The following is a 26,445-nucleotide window of genomic DNA, read 5'->3' as shown; positions in this document are numbered from 1 at the left end:
CTGGACCAGCCTCCCATATGACCCATGGTCCACCAACCACAGTCCACTCACCACATAATCCTGTGGAGAGCACTGAACCATAGGTTGGTGTTGTGCTGGGCAGTATACCGTATTTAATTACTCATATGATATGACTTTTACCAGGTCCATGCCTATGTTCGCACAGCCCTATGTTCCCACAGCCTTATGTTCCCACAGCCTTATGTTCCCACAGCCTTATGTTCCCACAGCCCTGCATTCTCACAGTCCTGCGTTCCCACAGCCTTATGTTCCCACAGGCTTATGTTCCCACAGCCTTATGTTCCCACAGCCTTATGTTCCCACAGCCCTGCGTTCCCACAGCCCTGCGTTCTCACAGTCCTGCGTTCTCACAGCCCTATGTTCCCACAGTCCTATGTTCTCACAGCCCTATGTTCCCACAGTCCTATGTTCTCACAGCCCTATGTTCCCACAGTCCTATGTTCTCACAGCCTTATGTTCTCACAGCCTTATGTTCCCACAGCCCTGCGTTCTCACAGTCCTGCGTTCTCACAGCCCTATGTTCCCACAGTCCTATGTTCTCACAGTTCTATGTTCTCACAGCCTAATGTTCCCATAGTCCTACGTTCCCACATTTGAGATCTATCACACGATGTGACGGATTGGGAATGCTTTTTACCCCTAACCCTAACCCCAACCCCTAACCCTGACCCTGACCCTAATACAAAGGGTCTAATCTTGAAAATAAATCTTAGAATGTGGGATCATAGGGCTGTGGGATCATAGGGCCTAAGTGTCAGTGAAAAAAATAAGTTAGAAATGTGGGAACATAGGACTGTGGGGACATAGGGGTGTGGGAACATAGGAATGACCATGATTCACCACCATACCAGTGTAGAGCTGAATTCATTTATGCAACTATTGTATTCTATCTTGTTTTCATAAACACATAATATAGCACCAACACAATGACCAGTCACAGTGACTATGAAAGTATATGACCCACTGATCCCTCCACCGTTTGGGCAGCAGCATATAAGAGCAAAGCAAACGGAACAAACCGTAGCAAAACATCACCTGCAAGCATGCAGAAGCCCTAGATGTCTGTTATCCATCATGCTCTTCACAATGAATCTAGGACAGCAACAGCACAGCAGCGACATTAACAACAGTGCAGACACAAATGCAACCTGTGCACTGGAACAAAATAAAAGCACAACAGCAGACACTTACCTTTCACCCTGGCGTAATGGCGTGTGGAAATACGGTGAAGAGGCCCCGCACAGAGTGGTTGAGGTCCGACAGCAAAAACATATAACTCGCCTGCTGTCCTGACAAACAGCTGGCACACAGACAGCAGGTAGAAGAAGACACGTGACGCGCTACCATTCTTTATTCCTTAATAAGTATTCGAAAAAAGTGGAGCACGGTGTGTCAGACCAGCTGTGGCAACAAACAAACAGCGTCGGCATCAGCTGTGACAGGTTAAAATGTCCGCGTTGCACACCTGCGTGGATATGATTGGACGCAAGCTGTGAATGAGCCAATCGCTGTGAAGCGTATTGCAGAAAAAGTGCGGGCACCTTCAGCCAATAGGAGCACTAAGTCATTGCTCAGCCTAAATCATGACTAGGCAATTCCGGTGTTGTGCCGTATTCAGCACCCCTTCCGTGAAATGCATTATAGGTGATATTCTGGATCAGAAGGCTGTTGTTTCCACCTATAGGAGTAGTTTATATACAGGTAACCCACAACGGTCAGAACATTGGTTACTTACAGTCTTTAAACTATTTTAAAGAGTTTAAAATCACAAACTTGGATAATAGCGAACACAAAACAACACCTTTTTGTATGTTCTGTGGAAATATACCCCAGCCATAATTACAAAATGAATGAAATGGATCTTTTGAGCAAGTTGAATATATTTGATTCAGCGTTTCCTGAATATAATCCCAGCTTTTCTTGCGATTCATAGGTTCATAAGTGTGTGCTTTTAATGTGGTTACCTGTATATGAACTACTCCTATAGGTGGAAACAACAGCCTTCTGATCCAGAATATCACCTATAATGCCAGGGGGTGCATTTCACGGCAGGGGTGCTGAATACAGCACAACACCGGTCCTGGAGAGCCACTGTCCTGCATGTTTTAGGTTTATCCCTACCCTAACACACCTGAGTCTAACAATAATCAAACTGTGACAAGCATCAGCTGCTTGAAGAAGAAGAAGAAGAAGCATTCTATTTTTTCACTCTATAATTGTTATTCATTTTACACACACACACAGGCCCGAAATACACACACATGCACAGACAGGACCTTTATACATGCAATTAATGTAGAGATGTTAGAGCGAGGGGGCTGCCAGTGACCAGCGCCCCGAGCAGTTGGGGGTTCAGTGCCTTGCTCAACAGCACCTCGGCAATGCCCAGGAGATGAACAGACACCTCTCCAGCCACCAGTCCACGCTCCATTCATGGACCACACAGGGACTCCAACCGGCGACCCTCTGGTTCCCAGCCAAGTCGACTATGGACTGAGCTACTGCTGCCCCATTACGAGCAAATCATTAGAATCGAAGGACCGGAACTGCCTACCCCTGGCCTAAATGAACCTGCTTAAATAGCCTAGCCTATCTGATGTTTGATTATCAATAGACCTAATATCAGATTCACTACATTTGTTCCTATTTTTTGCAACCTAAAAGCAAGGGCTTTTCCAAACAAAAGTTGTAAACATTTTTGCTTGACTTTTAAAGGTAGTGAATTACAGTCAAACTCAAGGTAAGGAAAAGCTGATGGTCATTTGATAGAAGAAATGTTTAGCTCATCATATGGTGGTTGCATGCACACCGAAACTCACATCTTTCAGTAATTACACACATGAACATTTAATTCTAGCAATAATGTAAGCAGCATATCGTCAGTCAGCTTTGTAGCACAGCCCGTTTATGAACACAAAACATTCAATACATTGTGTTCTTCTGTCTGAGCCCAAGGGCAGACTTCAATGGTTTCAGAGCCGTGGTTTCACAATGTTCTTAGCAGCTGCAGATGTCTGAAAAATCTCAGGAAAGCAGCTCTGAGGCTGAGAAGATAGAACAACTCTAACATTCCTCAGCTTTTTCTTGTTTATTCCGGTTTATTAATTATGCTGAAGCAATCATTTGTTCATGATGCTGTGAGCGCTCTCCATCTGTTGTTTTGATGATGTTTAGTTTGAAGTGGTGTTTCTGAGGCTATTGAATGCTTCCCTTTTCCTATTGATCAATTATGTCAGTCAGTCACAGGGGTTTGCTGAAGTATTCTTCATGAAGCCAAGCATGCTTCATTCACAGTCAGTGTGACGATATAAATCAAGGTCAAAATAAACTCACGTCCGTCTGCATGATTTCTGATAAAGGCCCTTCAAAGGCACTGCTGACAAATCCATATTCTCATGACTTTACAAGGTGGATTTGAGTGTGGAGCTGGATGCATGAACAAATATCAGTAATCATATTTGCAGTATGAAGGAAAATGCTTGTAGGGGAAGTGTAAAGTGTGAGAAATTATTTTTTTATTGCGGCTAGAGAACAAAATAGAGTTCATACCCACAACAAAAATCCTATAATCGTCCCAATACCTCTAAATTGTCAGTTTTCGGGAAATGCCAAAACTCTGGAAAAATTGAAACGTTGTCAAATTCCGGCTCCTTAAGAAGCTGCACAAAGATGTTTATAAAGGCTCTGCTCAGCCTCACACGTTTCTTCTTTTGTAACTGAAACAAACGACAAGACATCACCTGCACTGGTTTCTATGACAACCAGGGAATAATGATATAGCCTGTAAAGTAGTAGGCATATGTAGTGAGACCTGGACTGACCCATTGTTGCATTTTGCAATAATGTAGTATTTTCAGACTGCAATCAAACCTCATTTTACTGTCTGCGGATGAGGTTGATTTATTTTCTCTTCAGACATTCCTCTGACTCCGTCCCAGAGATCACTACTGGTGAAATGGCTCTTAGTGTTTGTGCACCAGACATTAAAAAGACTGCTATTTGTTCCTTAGTTTAAAACATTTATTGAAAACCCTAATTTTTAGTGTATTTTCACATAAAAAATGTATTTAATCCACATTTTGCTATTATAACAAAACTTTAAAAGCGCAGACAGGCTATGTTTAGTAGGTATAATGTTTACATGGTTCACCATCTAAGTTAGGATGTTTACATTTGCCAATAAGCATTAAACACAAAATATAGTGTGGGCTGAATGCCATTCGTTTTGCAAGAATTTGGTTGCAAAGAAAATTAAAATTTGCCAGAGTAGATCAACACAGTTGTTGTATGAATGTCTGTAACAGATTTCATGAGAAAGCAGTTGTTAAGACATTTTGCTCAAAACTACAAATGTGAAGTTCATGGTGGCACTACAGAAAAAAGTCAATCACAAAGTTATTCAGATTCATCCTGTGGGCACAATGAACACCTGTACAAAACAATCCATCCAGTGGTTGTTGAGATATTTCACTCTGGACCAAAGCGGTGAACAGACAGATATGATCTTCCCCATGTTTAGGCAACATGAGCCTTACTATTTTTGAGAGTTAATATCTGAAATAACACTACTTGATCCAGTGTGTCACTTTTATAAATATCTAAAGGATATTATTATTCAGTCACTGAATATTTTATTTCACATACTTAAGCTGATATGCAAGCATCTTACCTTCTTTCTGTCCTTCCTCATATTTCTCCCACAGTCATCTCTTTTCATTAATATATTCTATACACATATTCAACTATCCTCTTTTGTAACACTGCCGAATTTGTAAAAATATCACGAGTGAGTGGATTCAATAACAATACGGTAAGTTCTACAAAGCTTTGTTTTTACACTAACTTTCATAATTTATGCTCCTCTGCTCTTTTCTTTGTAGAGTCATTCATAGTGGTCTGTACACAAGGTAAACTTCTCGCATCTGTGCTGACATGGCTGTGGAGAAATAGGTCAATACGCCTTTCCCAGAGGTCCAGACCCAGGCCAGAAGTGAGTGTTGATGATTGCCTGTTCTGCTCTGTGTGCATAATAATTGCTGTTAGGCCAGATTACTGAGGGTGAGACTGTTTAATGTAAAGATGCACAATCAGAGATTTTGACGTAACATACTTAGTCAGTAGCAGAAATTAGCTACATGTACTCAACTAAGTAAACATTTGAGGTACTTCAGTGCTTCTTTTTTGCTTCTTTACAATTTCACTACACTACACTTCAGAGAGAATGATTGTACTTTTGAATCCACTCCATTTATTTGACAGCTAAAGTTACTATTTACTTTTCAGATTACAATTTGACATTGGGAAAAAAACCATAGCCTAACCTTATAGAATATATGCATAGTTAAAGATGAAACCAGTGGATCCGAACCTTTGCTTTTGTTTTACCTTTCATTGATAATAATATAAAAGTATAGGCTACATAAGTCATAGGGGTCGAATTAGTACTTTTCAACACAGTGAAGGTACTTCTCATTTATTTCACTTGAGTCTTTGCTCAGTCTTTCTTCCAGCTAATGTAAATGCTCCAATGATCATAAGCCACAGGTGTGCATGTTAGTGCAACACTTCAGTTCATACACCACTCATTTCCTCTGAGGCTGTTGCTATGATTAGTCCTTTGTACAAGAGCGGTCCAATAAAGCCAGATCCACATGCTGCATAGTATTCAGTCACAGTGCTGCATGCTCTCTTTTACACCTCGGCAGAAGACTAATTAATAAGATGGTCTGTTCAAAGTAATTGGTTTGAGAACATGTAGTTCTTTTGAGATGATGAATCTTGAATGTTAATGAATCCATCAGTATTTTTGTCACACTTATTACAGGAGCTATTTGATTGTTTGTCGACACAGAGGCTGCATATTGCATGCTGCTTTTATCATGTCAGAAACACATGCCACTGCATGCCACTTTTAGCAGAACATGACTGCAAACAATGAATCCATGTTAGATATGATGAATACAATACTTGTAAAACGGAAGCATAGAGTGATGCTGTGTTGTCACATGCTCTCTCTTCATGATAAAGTTATGTATGGTAGAGACAAATTACTGATGAGTGTTGTCATGTGCCTGAATTTATTAGGGGGATATGTTTAATTATTGTTGGCAAACAGTAAAAGAATAGCCAACTCTTCAAATACCATCATCGTTATGTTGAATTCTACAGGAACATCGTTGAGATATTAGTTAGAAAAATACGAAAAATATTTCAGTTTCTGTTTGCCTGAAGCAATTCACAGATCCACTGCATTTCTATGCAGACTACTCTGTAAAACGCCAGTCTACTCCTTTTGTTCTAGGCGGAAATCAATCCTGTTTTTTCTGTCGTCCTTTCAAAGTGATCTATCTGCGGTTGCCATGGAAACGCTCACATGTAACAACACCCAGAGGTATTTTTTAATGTTAATTTGCCTGCCTTACTCTGAGGCCAGAATCCGTCATTGTCCGAACTCTGCTGTTTGTATCGGCCTAATTCCTCACCGTCCTTTTTAAAGAAGGGAGGTCCTATTATACAGTATAACAAACCAGCGGAAAGATGGATTTTATCTGGACTGGAATCAGCCTGGTCACTTTATTATTCAGTGTTTATTGTTGCTACATGCATGTATACTGTGTAAAAGATGCAAAAAATGAATGTTTGTAGTTTTAGGCTTGAACTGTGCGTAATGGTAATGTAATGTAATCGATGAAAAACTAATGTTTCCCACAAATTGTTTCTCATTGTGGATGATACTCCATCTTGAGCCTTTGTCTGACCTGGTGTCATGTACTTTGTTGATGGATGATAACTGACACCAGCGCAGACAGCATGTCAGAGCTTGTGATTGGAACGGGAGGAGGCAGGAATGTGTCAGACTGAAGGTTGTGAGGCTGCATCATGCATAAATGTTACTTGAATCATGATTCAGGACCCCGAGCCAACTCAACCAGTGGGAAGAGCAGCCCCACGCGGGACTCTGTTGATTTGGCAAAATATTTTCTATTCACATTGTGTGCTAGAGAGGACGATGCCTAGGAACTTGAATGACTCAGTTGCAATTGAACGAATGAGTAAAAGGACGTGGAAGTCAGTACTTGTCTCTACCAAGAATGAGAGGTGACAGGAACCACCGGGTGATGTTGGGGCCACACACATCATTTGATGGATGGTTGGATGGTTGGAGCTATGACTGGGTTAAATGAGCAGCAGAAATGCATGATGAGCACACATTCACATGTGGACATTACATTCTCAATACAGTTTTTAAAATATAAAGCTCAGTGTGCAAATGTGTCGGGAGTTTAATAAATAATCTTTAAAGAATATTCATTGTACTGTTTACATTACATTTCATTCAGCTGAAGCTTTTATCCAATGCGACTTCTATTCGCACCCATGCACAGCACAGGGAGCAATTAGGGGGTTCAGTGTCTTGCCCAAGGACACTTCGACATGTGGACCAGAAAAGCCGGGGGAGACGTGGATCAAACAGCTGATCTTTGGTATGGGGCACATCCACTCTGCCCCAGGAGCCTTGTTAAAATGGGACATATCCATTTGCAGGTTCATATTTGTATTTTGGGTTTCTACTAAAACATGTTTACATACTTAAATGTATAAGAAAACTTGTTTTTTTTCGTATTTTCTATCTGAATATACCTGTATTCAGCCTACGTCTGAAATTCTTCATTTTAGCGGCTGTCACTTTAAGCCGCCATCCAGAAAAAGTTCTACTCTGATGGTCAGCTTTTCCAGGTCTTCTGCATCTGCACTCTCTGCATCTCTGCACTGTCATTCCAGCTTGGAAAGACTGTCACAGCACTGTACTGACACTTTCTATTAATAAACTATTGCTGTGACATCATAACTGTACAGGATTCCTGACTGCTTGTTTAAAGACAGTTTCTGAATAAGGGCTGTGTGCATTTCTCAGTGGATTCAGCAGTTTAATGCTTTCACAGTATTTCTATAGCACCTCCAACTGATTTATAATCAAAAAAGACATGGAAATCTCACTTTTTACAATAGGGGACCTTTAAAATGCCAAATATAGACCTGCGTATTGTTTCATGCATTTGTATCATAAACCTTCAAACCTATTAATGTGTCATTAAGAGGCTTGTTATTTCCCCAGCTGGCATTGGTCGTGACTACATGACTCATAGCAAAAATAAGCAACTGATGACATTGTTCCGGCCTATTCTCTGTTTTATGAGTTCTTGTCCAATGTTCCGCTCGGACGGGCTGTATTCTGTGTTTTTTATCATTGTTTGTTTGATTGCTTCTTTATTTGGATCCCCATTAGCTGCTGTACCATGGGAGTTATTATCTCCCCCAGGCATGAGCCGAAGACATGCACATGCACATACTGCTTGACCCAACAGCCTCATATTTTTGTTTCACATTCATTGCTTAAGGACCTCTCATGGTTGTGGATGGTGGGTCACAATTTTTGAAAACAATATTTTATTGACAAAATCACATCAACTGGGCTACAAACAAGCCTTACCTAGTCTGTTGCAGGGCACATTTTAGCCTTTGTTGAGGCAAAAACTTTCATTTTTAGAACAGTTTGGTATCTGCAGATAAATTCCATACCCAATATGTAATGATCCACTTAAGGTAGGCATAATATGAGATGAAGAAATCCCTTTTTTTTGTTATTTTAGCTGCCATCTTGACTGTACGGGAGCTGGGAGGGACAGTGCGATGATTATATGAGGTGTGTGACAACAAAATATTCAAAATAAATAACAATATTGGAATTGAAAAGTTCTGACTTATCGTCCCATTTATTGTTTCCTTGTTGATGAACCAGATGTACATCAGTTACGCATCTAAAAGAAAGTTAAGGCAATATTTCACTCCAGGCAAGGAAAATCTAGTAAGATACGATACTAATACTAAATGCAATACTAAAAGTTACATTTTTATACAAGATATATGGGATCTTTGTGATTATATTTCTTGTAAAAAACGGGAAGGTCTTTCATGCAAGCATTTCATGATAACCTTCCCTGTAGGCCAAGGCAGTTCAATTACTATATTACTGTATCTAAACCCTCCAAAGCTGTTAACCACTGAAATCCCGGAACCGTTAGTCATGTATGTATTAACGTTTAGCTTGACGGTGTGTTAGTAAAATGGTCATGAATAAAGATGCAGCTTTAACACAGACTTAAAGCACAATACTTCTATGCCCAAACCAGCAGCATATACTGTTGACATCTCGAAAAATGAGTTTAATTAGTTTAGATCAATTCATCTTATCCTAAAGGTTAGTTAGGGGGTTATTAAATAAGAAAATAAAGCAGTTGTCATTGTCTGAAGTTGCCCACAGATGCAGCACACAACAGGAGATCGTCTGTGCGAGACTAATTTTCTTTTCGGGTAGAGTCTGCAGGAGACAGGACATGATGCGCATTACACCGTGGTCATGTAGCTGATTTCAAGCTGTCTCTTGCTGTTCCTTGAGTTTGTCTGACAATCCCGGCATTGGTCCTTACAGAAGTTCCCAAATCTCTTTGTCGCTTCAGTTAGACATTCTTGCTACTGTCTTCGTGTAAATCCCCCTTCTTCTTCGCCCTCAGATGTTTGCTTTCTTTAGGTTTAGAAAGTTCATCAACACACCCATATGCTTGCTGTAATTTCTCACACATGGGCTAAATTGGTCATTACACAGACTTTGTTCTAGGGAGCTTACAGAGTAAAGTCAGTTGGATCCAATTGACTGGACATTTGCGTTCTCACATCCAGATTCTCCGTGTAATGTCAGGTTAATTTCAGGTTTGTGGTGCATGTGTGAAAGGGACATAGACTATTTTTGAATATGCTACCCATGAATTACCCTCACATTAAAGCTCCAACAATGTCCACAAAGAGAGTATTATTTTCCAGTGTCCCACCTGAATTGATTGGCTAAATTGTGCTCTCTATCAGCAGACAATGGTTTCACTTAATGCATGACAAGCCATGGTAAAGATTAGCAATCAGTGTTGCTTAAGGGGGAACCTCCGGATTATGCACTGATTGTGAATAGATTGCCCGGGCGCTGCAGCATCCTCCCATCCCTCTGCTCTGCAATCCTTTTCTGCAGTGAAGAGGGAACATTAAAGAGAATGTGGAGGAGGAGTCCACACTAGGGGGGAAAGAGGTGGGGGTGGAGGAGGGGAGGGGGAGGCGGAGAAAGAGTAAGATACCACCAACACTGGCAGATAGCGATGTACACAGGGAGAACAGAGGCTTCGGTGTACTGAGTATGAGCATTTTAACAGAGCAAGTCTGCTGGGAGTCTCATTCTTAATCTGAGAGGAAGCTTTGGATACTGTCCACCCATCATCCGCCTGGTAGGTTTATCGTACTGCATCTGCCTGATCTGCATGCCGATAATGCTGATTATGTGGAATAGGAATGTTGGAAAGCTCATTTGCAATTCAAATTTCTGACACACAATCAACATTTTCTTTTGAATAATTTGACGACAAAATGCAGAAATGTTAAAGCTACTTGGCTGGTTGTTAATCTGTGTAAACACCTGCCAGGTTAAGCTGTACTGCCATGTGTCCTACTGATAATAATGCTAAATATGGTTGTGTCGTCTTATCAGTGCCTGCTCATCAAAATTTTGAATGCTGAAGACTCTCCTGTGAAAATAAAGATGTTTTCCCACAGAGTCTGGTTAAAGCTGTGCTACGTCCCCATCACCCTCCTCCGCCTCTCTGGCTCCACTGTTTTTATTCGTCATTTTTTTCATTTTCAAAAACTCTAACTAAACCCTCATACCTGAGCTTAGCCAAAGTCTGCAAATTCCACCTGTCAGCTCCCACGCACTCTGTTAAAGCTCCTGTATGTCAATGCCCGTTTGCTCTAATACCCCCTGAGACTCTTGCACATGTTCTGGCTGGAGTGGTACAGCCCCGATATCCCACTGCAGTCAGAAATTTAATATCAGTGCAGATTGTTTTCCTTAGACAATCTAGGTAAGAAAAGGGAATCAGCCTCACCCTGAAAGAGGCTGCTGAAATCAGGCGCACTCACAGCTGTGAGGAAGATTCCTCTGTCACATCAACCACAGATGCTATAACCCTACCCCTGTATGAGGTTTAAATAACACTTTCCTATGATATCAACTTCAGAGTGTTATTTATCTGCCGTCGACTTTGAACAGTCAATCCTCTTCATTTTGCAGTTGGTCACGATTCAAATTATGCATGCAGATTGGCAGCAGAGTTTATACCCAAAGCATATTGAAAGTTAAATCATATTTAATAATAATAATTTTAGTTGTTTCTGAGATTTGAGGAATATAAGTAGTGTGAAAGCCTGAGGGTGATTTAAACTACAGTTTTCATTGGTCTATACTTAGAGAACTTTAACTGTCCTTTCTGGCAAGACAACTCCCAAAATATAATCTAATCCTTCCATCTACAAGTTGCTTCGCTGCAGTCTAAGCTTCTCAGTGCTGCGAGGTCAATTAGGAGTTTTATGTATGTACTGCTAAAGAAACGTGATGGGGCTTTAATTGATCATGAGGCTTCTCATACATATGTTCCAGTCTGGTAATTTATGTAGGATAATTATCAACCCTCATTCATTCTTCTTCAGTTCAATTAGGATCAAGCTGCGTTCTTGCTTGAGGGTGATTCCATGAAAAATAATCTGATGGTTGTACCCTAAGATTGGCATACAGGGCATTGTCAAAGAATATGGGTTGTTTTCATGCTTCATGAAAGGAAATTGCATTTGTAAATTATGTGTTTTTTTTAGTAAGAATATAACAGAATTGGATCTGCAGTTTATCTACTGCTCAATTTGGGTTTTGTTTCCACACAAAGAAAGCTCAGACATAGTACCATTTAAAAATGAAGGTTGCCGATTGAAGATGATGTAACACGTAATTTCTTTCAAGTAACAAGTGGTTCTTTGAAGTTTGAATGGTGGAAACATGAAAATGTCCTCATTTTTTTCAGAAATCAGAATGAAGAGCTTATTAAGAATACACTCGAAACAGATATGCTGCATCTGCTACCAGCTGCCCATCATTACTTCCAAGACTTCTGAATGGCAGTTATAAATCAGTATAACGTCCAATCCAATTGATCAACCCTGTCTCCCCTGAAATTTTGTTTAAATGGTCTTGTTATGCATTATTCTAATTCAGATTAGGTTCAGTTCTCATAATAAACCAAATCTTAACAGCTACTCTATAACAAAAAAGACATGGAAATCTCACATTTTGGGACCTTTAAATGATTGAAGACATCATGCTTGTGTGTGACTCAACACCAAGAGCACATCTTTACTTTCAAGCCTCAATTTTGCACACTGGATACATCCCTTTTACGAAACTGCAACACGTCAGAAGTAGTTGAAGTACTGGTCAGAAATTGTCAGGGAGAAATCACTGCTTACCATGAATGGATGAATTGTTCCGGGCTGAAATCAAGTTCCCCCAGATGAGATGGATTTGAGGAGAGGAGGTGAATTGCTGGCTGCGAGTGGCTCCGTCCACTTCTCTCTCTCTGCAGTGAGATTAAATGGCAGAATAACATTTCATTTTCACTGTAAAGGTGACCCTTTTTTCTCAGCGTGAGTGTGACAGCAAACCTCTCGAAACAAATTAAATAAAATGTGTAATATAAAGTATCAATTTAGCATTACCATTTTAATTAATCCAGTAACATTTCCATTTAAATTGAACTGCATTGCAACCTTACTTGTAATTAAACTGTGAAAAAATTCCCTAGACACATCTGACAATACGTCACAAGCCAATTAAAAACAGCCAATCTTGTCTTGTTGAGGACTAACGAAAAAGAAATCTATTGGTCCATGCAGGCTTTTTTACCTTATATAATTTTGAAAGATGCAAAGTATATTATCATTAAATCCCCTCAGAGTGAGCACATTTATCATTGTATCAATATCGACCTGCAGTGCATGAGAAGTGGAGGAAATGTAATTGCATAACAGTGTTCTGAGTTGTTGTGATTACGATTTACACCCAGAAGACACGTGAAAACAATCAAAAGCTCTAGGAAAGTGATTATGATTTGCTTGACACGTGTATCCTTTCTCTTCTATTGTATTCCAGACTGTAAAATGTCTGACTTTGAGGATTTCAACAAGCCAGGAGGGCAAGCGAATGTATCTGAAAGTTACCAGCTGAATCCCACCAGTGTGATTGTGTCAGTGGTCTTCTCCCTCATCTTCCTGTTGGGCACCATCGGCAACAGTCTGGTGCTTGCTGTGCTTCTGCGGAGCGGGCAGGTGGGATACAACACAACCAATCTGTTCATACTCAACCTGAGCGTGGCCGACTTCTTCTTCATCATCTTCTGCGTTCCTTTCCAAGCCACCATCTACTCTCTAGAGGGCTGGGTGTTCGGCTCCTTTATGTGCAAAGTGGTCCACTTCTTTATCAACCTCACCATGTACGCCAGCAGCTTCACACTCGCTGCTGTCTCTGTTGACAGGTATGTTAATTATCCATCTATCCCAGAAGAGAAAATATTTAATTGTGCACTTAAACCAAACACAGCTAATCATTTTAATTTCCACCTACCTACCAGGCTCATATGTGACATTTGAAACATCTGTAAACACAAATTCCCTTGATGACATTATACGTCATATTACTTAGAAATAATTATGATAAACAAATTTGAGGACAGGGGAGATGATTGTTAGTATTGTTAGCGCTGAATTTCCCGAAAGGATGTTTACTTCCTGTTGCAAACACAAAGGTATTCAGTAAACAATCATATAAAGCTGCAAATATTCACATTTGAGGAGCTGGAACCAGAGGATGTTTGACATTTTCAGTTGATGAATGGTAAAAAAAAAAAAAAAACCTGTTAAGAAATGATCAGAGTCAGCAGTTGTTGTTACTTCTTGTATCTGTTTCGCTTTGCTTTACTTTAATGATCTACTGTCGGAAATGTGCAGGGTGTGGTAAGTGTCAATGAGGGGAAATAGGTGATTAAGTCCTAATTGCAGTCATTTAAGATCTCATATCACTAATTCATGCACTCATATTCCCATTTTTTCCCCTTTTTATTAATGTTGCCCCATCAACTTGCTTTATTCCTTCAGATAAATGGCTGTAGTTATCTTGATTTCATTTGTCTGTGTCTTCTCCACTGTCACACAGGCTATGAAACACAATATTGTATTTTCTCTGAATTCCAGACCTATTTACAAGATAACAGTGTTTCAGTGTTAAAATATTGATGCAGGCGTAATAAAAGGTTCTGGTGCAGCAAATGTAGACACAAGGGAGAAGAGCGATATAATAGATTCAGGAAATATTTAATACATCAGAGGCACATATTGTTAATTTTGAGGTGTGAAGAGCAGAATGTTAAATGCAATGCCGCAGGTGTTTCAACAGTAACACAAGCATCACATTTTATATTCTCATTGAAATAGCTTTGTTGTTGGATGCAGACATCTACGTGTTTTGCACAAGCTAGGGGAGTGGGAGATTAATAATACTTATTATTATGAAGTATTTATTATTTCATTATCTCTATATTTAGAAAATGGACAGCTCGAATCAAGAAATCTGATTGGTTGATAGCTGTGGTGGAATTCCCATAGACCACGGCTATGACGTCCAATTCCTTGTCACAATTCTGTATCACTTATACAGTGTAGGGACTTAAACATGAACTTGCAGAAGAATTTAACATGTTTATAAAGTGATTGGTTCGTCTTATTTAGTAAGTTATGTATAATTTCATATTTTGATAATGACATAGCATGATATAGCATGTTCTCTGGTAACTCAGCAAATAAATAACCTAATCTAATTTTATTAAGATCGTTAGTACAAAATGAACATAATGCGCAAGGATCAGAATTTAAAGCATTCAAAAAGAAATAGAAATGGAAATGATATAGAAAAAAATATATACAATACACATTTTCATTTTGACAATATCTATCTTCTTCTACTTCCTTCTTCTATATCCCCTAGTAGGGCTTATTCTTAATATATCATTGTATCTGTGTGGTAAAAATTTGATCGTTAAACCAAAACTACACTTTTCAAATGATTTGAAATGATATTTCCTCAGGAACTTCAGATAACATTTTCTGAGGAGTTTTAGTTAATGTGTTTGCTGTTCAATTGAGAGAATGTACTAATTGTGCATCACAAAATCTCAATCTGTTGTTTTTACCATAGACTATAAAAAAACGTGGTCCGTTCTCTCAACTTGATCCAATCCTCCTCGCCTATGGGAGTAGCCATCATGTCAGGCTTTGACTCTGCCTCATTTCCTCTTACCAAAAAAGGGCAGTGATGTGGCGCTGGGAGGAGGGACACGTGTCCATCTGGCTGAGGAGAAGTGAAGGCCAAGGGCTAGCTGTCACTCAAGACGCCACGCCCCTAATTATTCATAAACTTGAACCTCCAATAATATAAAAACTAGCCTGGTATAAAAACAATCACCCCCCGCCCCCCTGTGTTGCCATGGAGATATGGCAACATAGGTTTAAATATGCTGTGAAAACGGCCTCCCAAGTCTGGAAAAGAGCAGGGACATTGGAGTCGGGATGTTAATGGATTTCTTCTGTTTTCATCCTCAGTTGCTGTGTAACAAGTAAAGAAAAGGCAGCAGCTTACATTTACACTTTGGACGAGGACTCCCCAGCAGGAATTAAATCACAGTTCAGCGTGAATGAACAGCAGCACACACTCTCAGTCTTCTGACTGAAAGTATTTGCTGCTGCAGTGAGTCGCCCACAGGCAGATCACTGTGGTTTTATGCCAGAGAAAGATTGCATGTGAAAATGAATCAATATTAAACAAAACAATTTGGCTTCTAATGAGTGAGTGCATTTGCACAAATACCTTTCATTTAAATATGTAAAAGTCACTGGCTGTCACCAAATGAGGTAACAAAATATTGAGCCTATGGCCCACTGATGAAAGCACTTGCATTGTTGCATTTTCATTATTATAAACTGGGTGTCGACACATTCACAGAAGCAAATAAAACTGGCATACTGCAAGCAATATATTTTTTTCATAGGATGGCTAAGACATGACCCGCTCTACTCTGCCTCCGATTAACTCACCCTGTTACTCCTGCCCTAACCCTAACCAGTCTCACGCCTCATGGTTTTTTTTTTGCATACTGCGCAACTGACACTCAAATTAGCAGCTAGCTAGCTTAGGTAAGGGTTAGGTTGGTTAAAAGATGGGGTTAGGTTTAGGGTTACATCTCATTACCTATGCGGTTAGTCATATCTTCATGTATAATTAATTATAAAGTAGATTATTATTGCATTTGACCTCATATTTATTACAATGTCACATTGTAATAAGGTTCAAATAACCGTCTCTATGTTGATGGCTGTGCAGTATCCCTGTGTTGTTGTTCGGTATCTACATTCTAGCATCTACCACATTCCCCGGAAAATTAGTAAACAGTTAGTGACGCAGTGATGGGTTCACCAGAGATGGTGAGAATTAAGTCATTTCTGGCTCTAACATCACCAAAATCAGTTCTACATGTGGGAGGAAAATACTTAAACAACATTTGGATTGAGCCAGTACATTGTGAAGTCATGGCTAATTTTAGAGGGTGGTGATTGTTTATTTCGTTCAACAGTGCTTTTCTATATTTTAATTGTCCTCTGATTCAGCGGACCATTTAGAATGGTAAAACGCTAAAGGCAAAGCATCATGTCAGACATTAACCTTAGCTTGTGCGTTCTTATAAACAACTGACAATTCCAGCCATTACAGAATAATGTCTGTCGGTTTGAGGTGCTTCTTCCCTTTCATGTTGAATGTTAAGTGCCTTTGGCTCCATTTCAGTGAGGTTTCAAAAGACAAGAGAGGCTGTTGCCTCTGTTTCTGAAAAGCTGGCTGAAGTGTCTTGAGAATGTAGAGGACAGGCGGACATGGATTTGCAGCTTTACCCAGAACCCCTGCCTCAAGAAAAAAGAAGCTGCAATACCTCAAATACTCCCCCTCCCTCAGAGAACAAAAGCTCATAAAGCAGCACGTTGAGTAAGGAGAATGAGGTTTCACATGTTCAAAGAGGTGACAAAACACAGGTGGCCATTAGGCAATAACTTAACATCTGAAAAGCAGTGTGATGTCAGATTATTGAAAGAGGTCGGTGCCTTAAACAATATGTCTTTTTCTTTCTTCATAACGTGTTGGGAACTGCGTTATTGCCTTCCTGCTCAGCAATATAAAAAGCACAGAACAAGGCACAGTAATGGTCTGTGTTATTGTGATGGTTTTATCAAGAGATACATGCATGATCAAATCCTATTGGAAATCTTACAAAACCTTTCTTTGGATATAGCAGCAAAAAATCCTGTTTTCTTTTAAAATTTTAAAACCCAAAATGGCTGTGAGCAATGATGCTCGTAACAGTGAGATCGGAGGTGGCACCAGCCTCAGGGGCTTACTACTTTCATATTCACTGCTGAAGTAACCCAAAATCAATTGTCGTCTTCCCTCATGCAATACTCATTTGACTTAACATGTATTTCCTAATATGAGGGGTGAACCCTTGACACCAGAAAACAGTTTTGAGTTGAATTTGCGTGATCTACAACTGAAAGTCTAAATTTAGTCTCTCCAAATTAAATTAGTTCTGAGAGGAGACACGACTCGAAAAATCTCATTCAAATCAATTATCAGGACATTTTATTGGGTTGTACTCTGAGATGTAAAGTGACCCAATAATTAACAGAAAACCCTGGAAGAAGGGGAACAAAATCTAAAAAATACCCCAAACTAATATATTTCCCCACATTTTTAATACATGTGCATATTTTAGCACTTGAGAATCATGGATTAGTCTGCCATCAGTCATCAGCCTACACTCAAAACACTAAGGAAGAAATCAGAATCAGCATGGGCTAAACAATTACATTCATTGGGTACTGAACTAGTAAAGTGTTTCACTTTATGTATTTTGTCAATATATTGTGTAATTTGTTCCAAAGTTTAGACTTTGATGTTAAGCTTTAATTGTGGAAAAACTACAATATTTCAGCTTTTAATTATCCCACTGCACCACACTGGCTCAGCATGTTAACTAGTTATCATGTTCATATGGTTTGGATCACATGACAAAGTGTTATTCTATTTGTAGGTACCTGGCCATTCGTTACCCGCTGCGCTCCAGAGAGCTACGGACCCCGTGTAACGCAGTGGTCGCCATGGTGATCATCTGGGGTCTTTCTCTGGTCTTTGCGGGTCCTTATCTCAGCTACTACGATCTGATCGAGTACGACAACAGTACAGTGTGCATCCCTGGCTGGGAGGAGCAGAACAGGAAGGTGCTGGACACGTGTACCTTCCTGTTCGGCTACGTCATCCCTGTGCTGATTGTGAGTCTCTCATACACTCGAACCATCAAGTACCTGTGGACGGCTGTTGACCCGCTGGACGGCATGTCCGAATCCAAGAGGGCTAAACGCAAAGTCACCAAAATGATTATCATTGTCACTGTGCTTTTCTGCATCTGCTGGCTGCCGTACCACGTGGTGATCTTATGCTACCTGTACGGAGACTTCCCTTTCAATCAGACCACGTATGCCTTCAGGCTTCTCTCTCACTGCATGGCCTATGCCAACTCTTGTGTCAACCCCATCGTGTATGCTCTGGTGTCCAAGCACTTTCGCAAAGGCTTCAAGAAAGTGTTCAGCTGCATCCTCAGTAAAAAAGGGAGAAATAAGGTCCATGTGGTGCATGTAGCCAACACTGTTCCTGGGTTTGAAGCCGGCTCCACAGAGGTGTCGCAGATGAACGAGGAGAACGTACGACAGAATGAATGTGAAATGATTAACAGGCCGATCGCTGAGCCAAGGGAAGCCACAGTGACACTGAATTTGCCCTTTCAGCGGCAGGCTAGACAAGTGATTCAGCCTCGCTGACAGGCTCAGTGCAGATTGCCTTATGAGAAAGACTTTGCAGCAAATATTTTGAAGAAATGTGTCATCTCCTCACCATGACATTCACAGTTTCTTTGGCAAACGGGAGACTAGATAAAAGGAAACATATTTAAGCAGAAAAATAGTGTTATGTGTATACAGGAGTCAAAAATGTGTTTATTTCATCATTTTCGTCTAACTCCATTAATGTTCTACTAACAGATATATAATCAGTCAGAAAGGGTATGGTATTTACTAAAATGGTACAAATTCTCAGTATCTCCTGTTTTCCACCATTTGCCTTAACAACAGCCTGCACTTTGTTGTTCACATTTTCTTCAGTATTTGAGATTCCACATTATTCCAGCACTTTTAAGAGCAGCACAGAATGTGACTCATAATGTTACAGTTATGTTTCAGATTTTCAAATGGTCCCAAAGATGCAAATGTAGGCAAAAATTCACGGAAATTCATGTAAGACTGCACCATTTGCTCTGCGTTTGACTTCAAACTGCTGTCAAATAGTGCGCTTAGGAAAAAAAACTGAGGGAAATGACCAAGAACTATCTAAGTGGCAGCCATAATTAGAGCAGGCTGAAAAAAGAATTTACAGTACAGTAAGATGAATTTTTACTTGTCCATCATTGGAACATTGTAGTTTCACCATGTCACTAACGTGCCGTTGCATAATTACATAGCAGTGTGTGTCTCTTAGCACCGCGGTTTGTGATTTCCTAAGTCCTGATGAATTCTCCTTCATGTCTTTCCTTGACCTAATGACGTTTTGCATTGCGGTCAAGGAGAAGTGTTTAGGAAAAGAAACGTTTTTGACTATTCAACCGCAGCCAGGGTTTGAAGGAATGACATTCCCCTGCAAAGTGGTGCTTCTCCTGTAAGTCAAGTCAAATGGACAGGCCAGTCATTAAAACACTGCAGTATTTCTAACACCATGTTCGACTTTAGCTTTTATGCTACATTGTCTTTTCCTCGCAAAAGCTCAACAGCAACTGTAATCTTCAAAGTCTGATTTTGACTGGTTGATAATTCTATTATTAAGGTTGTCATTTTTCTAACTGGAGCAGGACGTTACTTAGTCCGCTTTTCTTGTATCTTGCATGCAGATGCTGTTCTGTCAAGATATTACTGGTATATTTGAATTATTTGTTATAATGTGGTCATAAAATTGTGTCCAAACATTATTCGATTTCATACCAGTATTTTAAATCTCAGTATTTTGATTGCAAGATGCTGGTGTAAGAAGACATTTAAGAATCAGGTGTGAAATATTTCGTATGATGTTTATAAGTTTTTGATAAATATTATACAGATGTTGGTAGCAGATTCAAGTCTGTTTTGGAGCACACTAGAATACTGGACACATTTTCTTGCTTTAATTGTGCTTTGCAATGATTGTATTTATGGCATGTTTCTCTTTGGTGTAAAATATGATATATTTAAATCAATATGTTTATCAATGAGTGCACTTAAGCAGAGTTGTGTATTTTAAAAGATGTGTATTTTGTGTATTTAAAAGCTGTGAAATGAAGATCATCATTTACAGGTTTTTTTTTAGTTTCTTTCTCTAAATGAAAGCAGACCCTCAGCACCCCCCCCCCCCCCCCCCCCCCATCTCTGTAAGTGTGTCCTACCTCAGAGCTGTAAAAAAACATGTGTTGATGTGTTCTGCTCAGATTGTGTAAGATGCAATTTCCCCCTCATTAGACTCATTTTTAGACTCTCCTTTGCACTGACCAATTTTCCTCTGGTTTGTTTCCTGTGATTTTGCCCGTTGCATCTTAAGAGTATATAAAGTTTCTCTCTGTATGTTCCGTTTCATCATGTCGACTTTGTAACATAACAGCCTGTTGACTTTAAGAACATATTCAGTATATATTTAAAAATATATTTATCAAACGTTTTAGAACACAATGTTATACAAACCTAAATGATGAAAATAAAATATTTTCTGCCGTGAGAATCAAGTGAAGTTATTATTCAATTCAAAGTGCTTACAGTATATCCAAGCACTGATGTTTTTCTGCTGCTTACCAACAATCCATACTGTAAAATTTCATATCTCAGTTTGCTCCAAGCAATGTTTAAATATGCTTAAGCTACCAATGACCTTTCACCTGCTGCTTCATTGCAGATGGATTCCTGTTTTTTTTATTTGTAGGTTCACCATGTAGTACATTGATGATTGCCTGGGGAATGGTCACACTGTCCATACATATGACTCCACATGATATTACTCTAGTCGGTCTGAGATGACTTCTTACTTACTGGACATGACACAAATTACACCGGCAGTTCATAATTTGGTCAGAAACAACCGAGTCTCTTAGCGTTTCTTGAATTTGTCTGACAATTTCCTCTCTCCATTAAGACATTTCCATTGCTGTAACTGTAAATGTAAATGTGCTGTAAATCACATTTGTTCTCCACCCAAAGATTTTTGCTTCCTTCCAGTTTTCGCCCCAGCCGCATGAAGAAACGTCATCAACAAACCCGCTTGCTCTATACGAATTCCCTGGACGATGAGCAGCTCTAATCACACATGGGCTCACTTGTACTAGCTATAAAGGCTGTTTAATGCCCAGTCCAACTGAGTCGGACATTTGCGTTCAGCTCCGCCAATTAATGTCTAGATCATTTCAGGTTTGCACTGCATGCATGAAAGGGCCTGCAGTGAGTGACAAGGTAAACACACAGCCACCGAATTTACAATAACTCTTTGGGGAAAAGTCAGAACCATGCTTTATATTAGTTCCAGAAGGACACACCTAGAAATATCAATTTGCTTCTCACTGCCTGTTGATTTATACCTACGGTATAGATGCTGTTTTCTGCTGCAGGAGTAAAAGGTGATATTAACAAGCACAGCAGAGCAGATCCCCAAGAGATTTCAGATGTCTGAGAGGTGAGAACAGAGCTGCATGCATCACGGGCCACACTGCACTCAAAAAGAAGGATAGATTAAGCTGTAGCTGTTATAAAAAGGCACAATATATTAACATGACATAATGACAACGAATGAGATACATGATCAATAACCTGTGATGTTGTACAAACATACTGTAGATGCATTAATCCATGATAAATAAAGGGCTGCTCCATGAGCAAGTGTTTCCCATTAGTGTGATAATCTGGAGAATGTTTTCAGACAGCACTGTTTATGTCTCTCAGACATTGCCATCAATGTGGCAACATGCCTGTGGAGTCTGGAGTGGAATAATTAGACTCCTTTTTAGTGATTTAAGAATCAACTGTTTTTCAATTGCTTGAGCACATTTTCCGAACACTGTTGCGGTTCACAAAACAAGCAGAGCAATCACCCCATCACTTATTTAGACACTTTTACTTTTTTCCTCTTTATGAGCAGCCTGTTGTCACGCACCGATGACTATGCTTAAGGGGTACTCAGTGTGTTAAAATGTAAAGCCAAAGGGTCCTGAGCAAGTAGCCGTATGTGACCAGTTGGAAGTGAGAATATGTTGTTGTGAGAAAATGAACTGTGGATTTAAAAATTGCACAACATTTTCTTAGAATAATCATTTTCAGTCAACATCCATCCATCCATCTATCCATCTTCAACCGCCTGTCCCTTTCAGGGTTGCGGGGGGCTGGAGCCGATCCCAGCTGACATCGGGCGTGAGGCGGGGTTCACCCTGGACAGGACAGCAGTCTATCTTTTATTAGTGAGGTATGGGGGGGGGGGGGGGGGGGGGGGGTTAGTCCCATCTGATGCAGCATGTCAGTAATAATTCCAGAAAATGTTAGTGAAAAATTACAGCGATTTTTACCTTCTGTACAACAGTCTGGAAAAATATCTCAGTTAATACTAATCCCTACTGAATGCGACCCTCTGTACAGCATATGTTGATGACATATGTTGTCATACCCTGACAATATGTACTTTTCACATTTTGTTGAGCATGGAGGTGCTTGCAGAAGCATTATTAATACTTTTTTAAAGATAATCAATTCTGTCCTTTAGTTTCGTGTCTAGTTAGTTTTGTGATACCAGGAAGCTACGTAGCCCGCACATGGCGACAGTGAGGTGACGGCAGTGTAAATGCATCCTATTATTTTACTTCTCGCAAAGATTTGCGATACCAGCGCAGGATCATTTTGTGGTCCTCTCAATAGTTCACTTGGATAGCACTAATATCATTTAGCTGCCTAGAGCCCAATCACTAATGTCTAATCTATCGTATATCCTTTGTTTCGCTATAATGTTACCATCCCCGATTCCAAGGTTCTTCAATCACCTACCATAATCTATCTTAAAGTTCTGCCACTCTGTATTCTTTAGTTTGTTTGTCGTAAAGTGCTTTATGCTGGGAGACGTAAATCAGCTCGTCATGCCACTTTGGATGATGATGTTTGCATGCATTGTTGCGCCAAGCGGTCAAACAATTAGCAAACTCAGAAAGTGGAACCTGTACGGAAAACTTCAATGTCAGATAAATGTTCCAGAGTAAAAGTGACACAACGTGTGGGCATATTTATTTTTAAACATGTGACAATTTTGGATGAAAAATAAAGCAGGCAAAAACCCCAATAAAATAATAAATAACACTGCTAGTAACAGACAACACATGCAATCTTTTTTTAATCTAGATGTAACCTACACTCATTGTAAAGGTTAATTCAGGATCAAAATTTGATTGACAAGGATTTGAGAACTCATCATAAATGTTTTGTTTATGGCCGTCCGTAGTCAGGCAGCAGATGACATAAAAGGATGCAATGATCCGCATCAACAACATCTCCATTATCAGAGAAGTTAGATGTACTGCCGCTGAGGTAACAAAGCTTTTATCGAAACACTTGGATGACTGAAAGTGGGGTCAGAGTGGGTGTTTTTGTGTGTGAATGCATTATGTGATACGGGAATTAGGCCTGTAAGGGTTGGATTTGATTGAAGGAAAATTATAGTGACGGAACTGACAACCTTGACAGAGTCTGTCTTGGTGCTGTGGTTGCTCTGGAAACCACACTGCAATTAATCTGAGAGATTTTTTAAAGGATATAGTCAAGTTAAAGTTTGTTTAAGAATTTGTTGAATACATTTTGCAGATGATGCTTTATGGTCTGAAATTACATCAGTGCCACACAGATACAAACATCTACTAAACAGCTAAAGATGTGAGGAGCAGATAAAAGAAGAAGAATTTCTCAAGCTTCCTATTCAGGTTTTACAATATGAAAACCTATTCTGCCTCCACGGAGCCTCAGGTAAATGAGACTTCGGTTTGGTCACATTTGGCCGATTATTCTCCCCAACGTGAATCATTTGTTACTGAAATAGACCACAACTGCATTTAGCAGTGGTGGAGATTTGATGGAAAAAAGGGGAAAGCAGCCAAACAACAAGGAAAAGCTAATAATCTCAGCTCATGAGGACAATGGGAGAAACTTTGGATGAAGCTATCACTTCTCTCCAAGGATGGCTGACGATGCAATTTAAGCTGTAGATGGAAGTGATTGGTTTATAAGACAGTGCATGGTTTGATCATTAATCACTCTCGTTGGAGTCAGATCAGAAAACACCTCATTATGTATTTTGGAGAGACTGAAAACCATTAACTGCAGCTGCCTCTATACAGCATCTGTTTGCTTGGCAAGGCTGTGTTTGTTGAGGCATTAACTGACCATGAAAGTTAATATCAAGGACTTTAGCGCGCTGACATTTTCTCTGTTTGCTTCACCTGCTTTTGACCATACAACACACATTTAATCAGAGAACTTATTAAAGATATCAATACATCACACTTTTACTGTACAATACTGTTAGAGGAATACAGAGATACAATCACTATGATCATAATTATGTGTCTTCAGTGGGTGATTTACTGTTTTGGTGAGTTAATCTTAACATTTTGTGCACTTAGGAAAACTGAACTGATCTTCCTCAAAAACCATTATATTTCTGTGGTCACTGGATCAGCCACTTGTTTGTTGTATCGCATAAAAATCAGTACATCCGTTGCATTTCAAGAGGCTCATATTTAATTTCTATCCAACCTGAATTAAATCAATTAAGGTTACAAACTCATGCCCTTGTGACTCAGAGGAGGAGGTGAGTGACATGAATGGCCTGTAAACTCAGGTCAGAATGTAGTGTAGTGTTAAATGTAGTGTCAGTACTGTTAAGAAACAACAGGTACAGCATGATGAAGTATTTTTAGAGGTGTGAAATAACCGCAGCACCACCCGCAGTGCAGATATACAGCTCTGTTCACTAAACAACTCCACAAGGTGCTTGAGGCAATGACTAAACAACGTGCTGATATCACCCAAAGAGGTTGTTTTTATTTTCTAATCTGAGCCGGTTAATCAATCTTGAGTCTATGACGGAACCCACTGGCATGCTACAACACAGTAGCATTGACTGTAAGACCCTGTTCCTATTGATTAGCTTGCATGAGTCAAGGCAAAATCAACACAATTCCTGGTAATCTGCAGGAAATTATCATTATTTATCCAATATATAAATCAAGTAACGAGCCAGAGAAAGAGAGAGGAGTGTTTACAGTGTTATTTTTTTTGCGTTCAGATTTCACAGTGAAACAGTTCTCTTCATATCCGGAGGAAAAGCTATTCAGAAATTCTGAATAAACACTGATCCACATTATTTCTCTGTATATGATCCGAAATGCTTGTCAGAACAACTTTGGGGAAAGAATCACCGTAATGATGAAAACAGTATATAAAATATTACCAGTAAACTAAGAGTGCCCTCTTCAGTCTGTGGCGTAACAATGCAGTTGCTGTTCATATGTAGCATTCTGTGATTTCAAAGTGTTGGGGGAATCATTTTAGACTTTTCTAAACATTTTAGCAACATTATCAGATCAGATATTGGTAGAATCAAGAGTTCTGCCGAGATCTTTTCTTTCATTAAGTGATGCACAAACTCATTCATGCTTTTGTCTCAGCATTTGCCAGACTGCCCCAGAAATCAATCAACCACCTCCAACTTGTACAAAACACAGCAGCTAGGTTTCTCACTAGAACTCCATGAACACGATGCAACCACCACCCGTGGTGTTCAGAATTTATTTTTAAATTGTATTGGTTGTTTTTAAGTCACAGAGCGGCCTTGCCCCTTCTTGCATTATCGACCTTCTCACCCCTGCACGTACACAGATCTGCAGGCCAGCTGTGGCTCAAGTCAGAGGGTAGTAGAGAATTTGCTATAAGGACTCTACAATTGTGGAATAACCTTCCTTTCAGAATCAGACAAGCTTCTTCAGTGTCCTCTTTGAAAACTGGTTGAAACGCTTAGTTTTTTAAAATTGAATGTTTACTTTCTAGCTACATCAAACGTATTCTAATTTGTAATTGTACTGTGTATTTTCAGCTTTTTTATGTACATGAAGCAGTGTGCACTTGTTTTTGAAAAGTGCTTTATAAATAAAGTGTATTTATTATTATAACCTTTAAATTATAATCAACACAAATACATTTTACTAGATAACAAAGACATGTCGTCGGCAAACATGCTGATCTATGTTTAAATGCAGC

General features: G+C 39.6%; 1 protein-coding gene across 1 annotated transcript; it reads left to right on the top strand.

Annotated features, from left to right (window-relative positions):
• Positions 1-13,104: 13,104 nt before the first annotated feature.
• On the top strand, positions 13,105-18,915 carry galr2b (galanin receptor 2b; the record flags this gene model as incomplete). The annotated part of the gene is made up of 2 exons (XM_083931271.1): positions 13,105-13,478; positions 18,132-18,915. 2 exons carry the CDS (start codon positions 13,105-13,107, stop codon positions 18,913-18,915), a joined length of 1,158 nt encoding a protein of 385 aa, XP_083787397.1.
• Positions 18,916-26,445: the final 7,530 nt, after the last annotated feature.

This window comes from Echiichthys vipera, assembly GCF_963691815.1.
Source record: "Echiichthys vipera genome assembly, chromosome: 17".
Taxonomy (NCBI): domain Eukaryota; kingdom Metazoa; phylum Chordata; class Actinopteri; order Perciformes; family Trachinidae; genus Echiichthys; species Echiichthys vipera.
The sequence above is the reverse complement of the archived record's forward strand: the minus strand, read 5'-3'. Positions and strand labels throughout refer to the sequence as shown.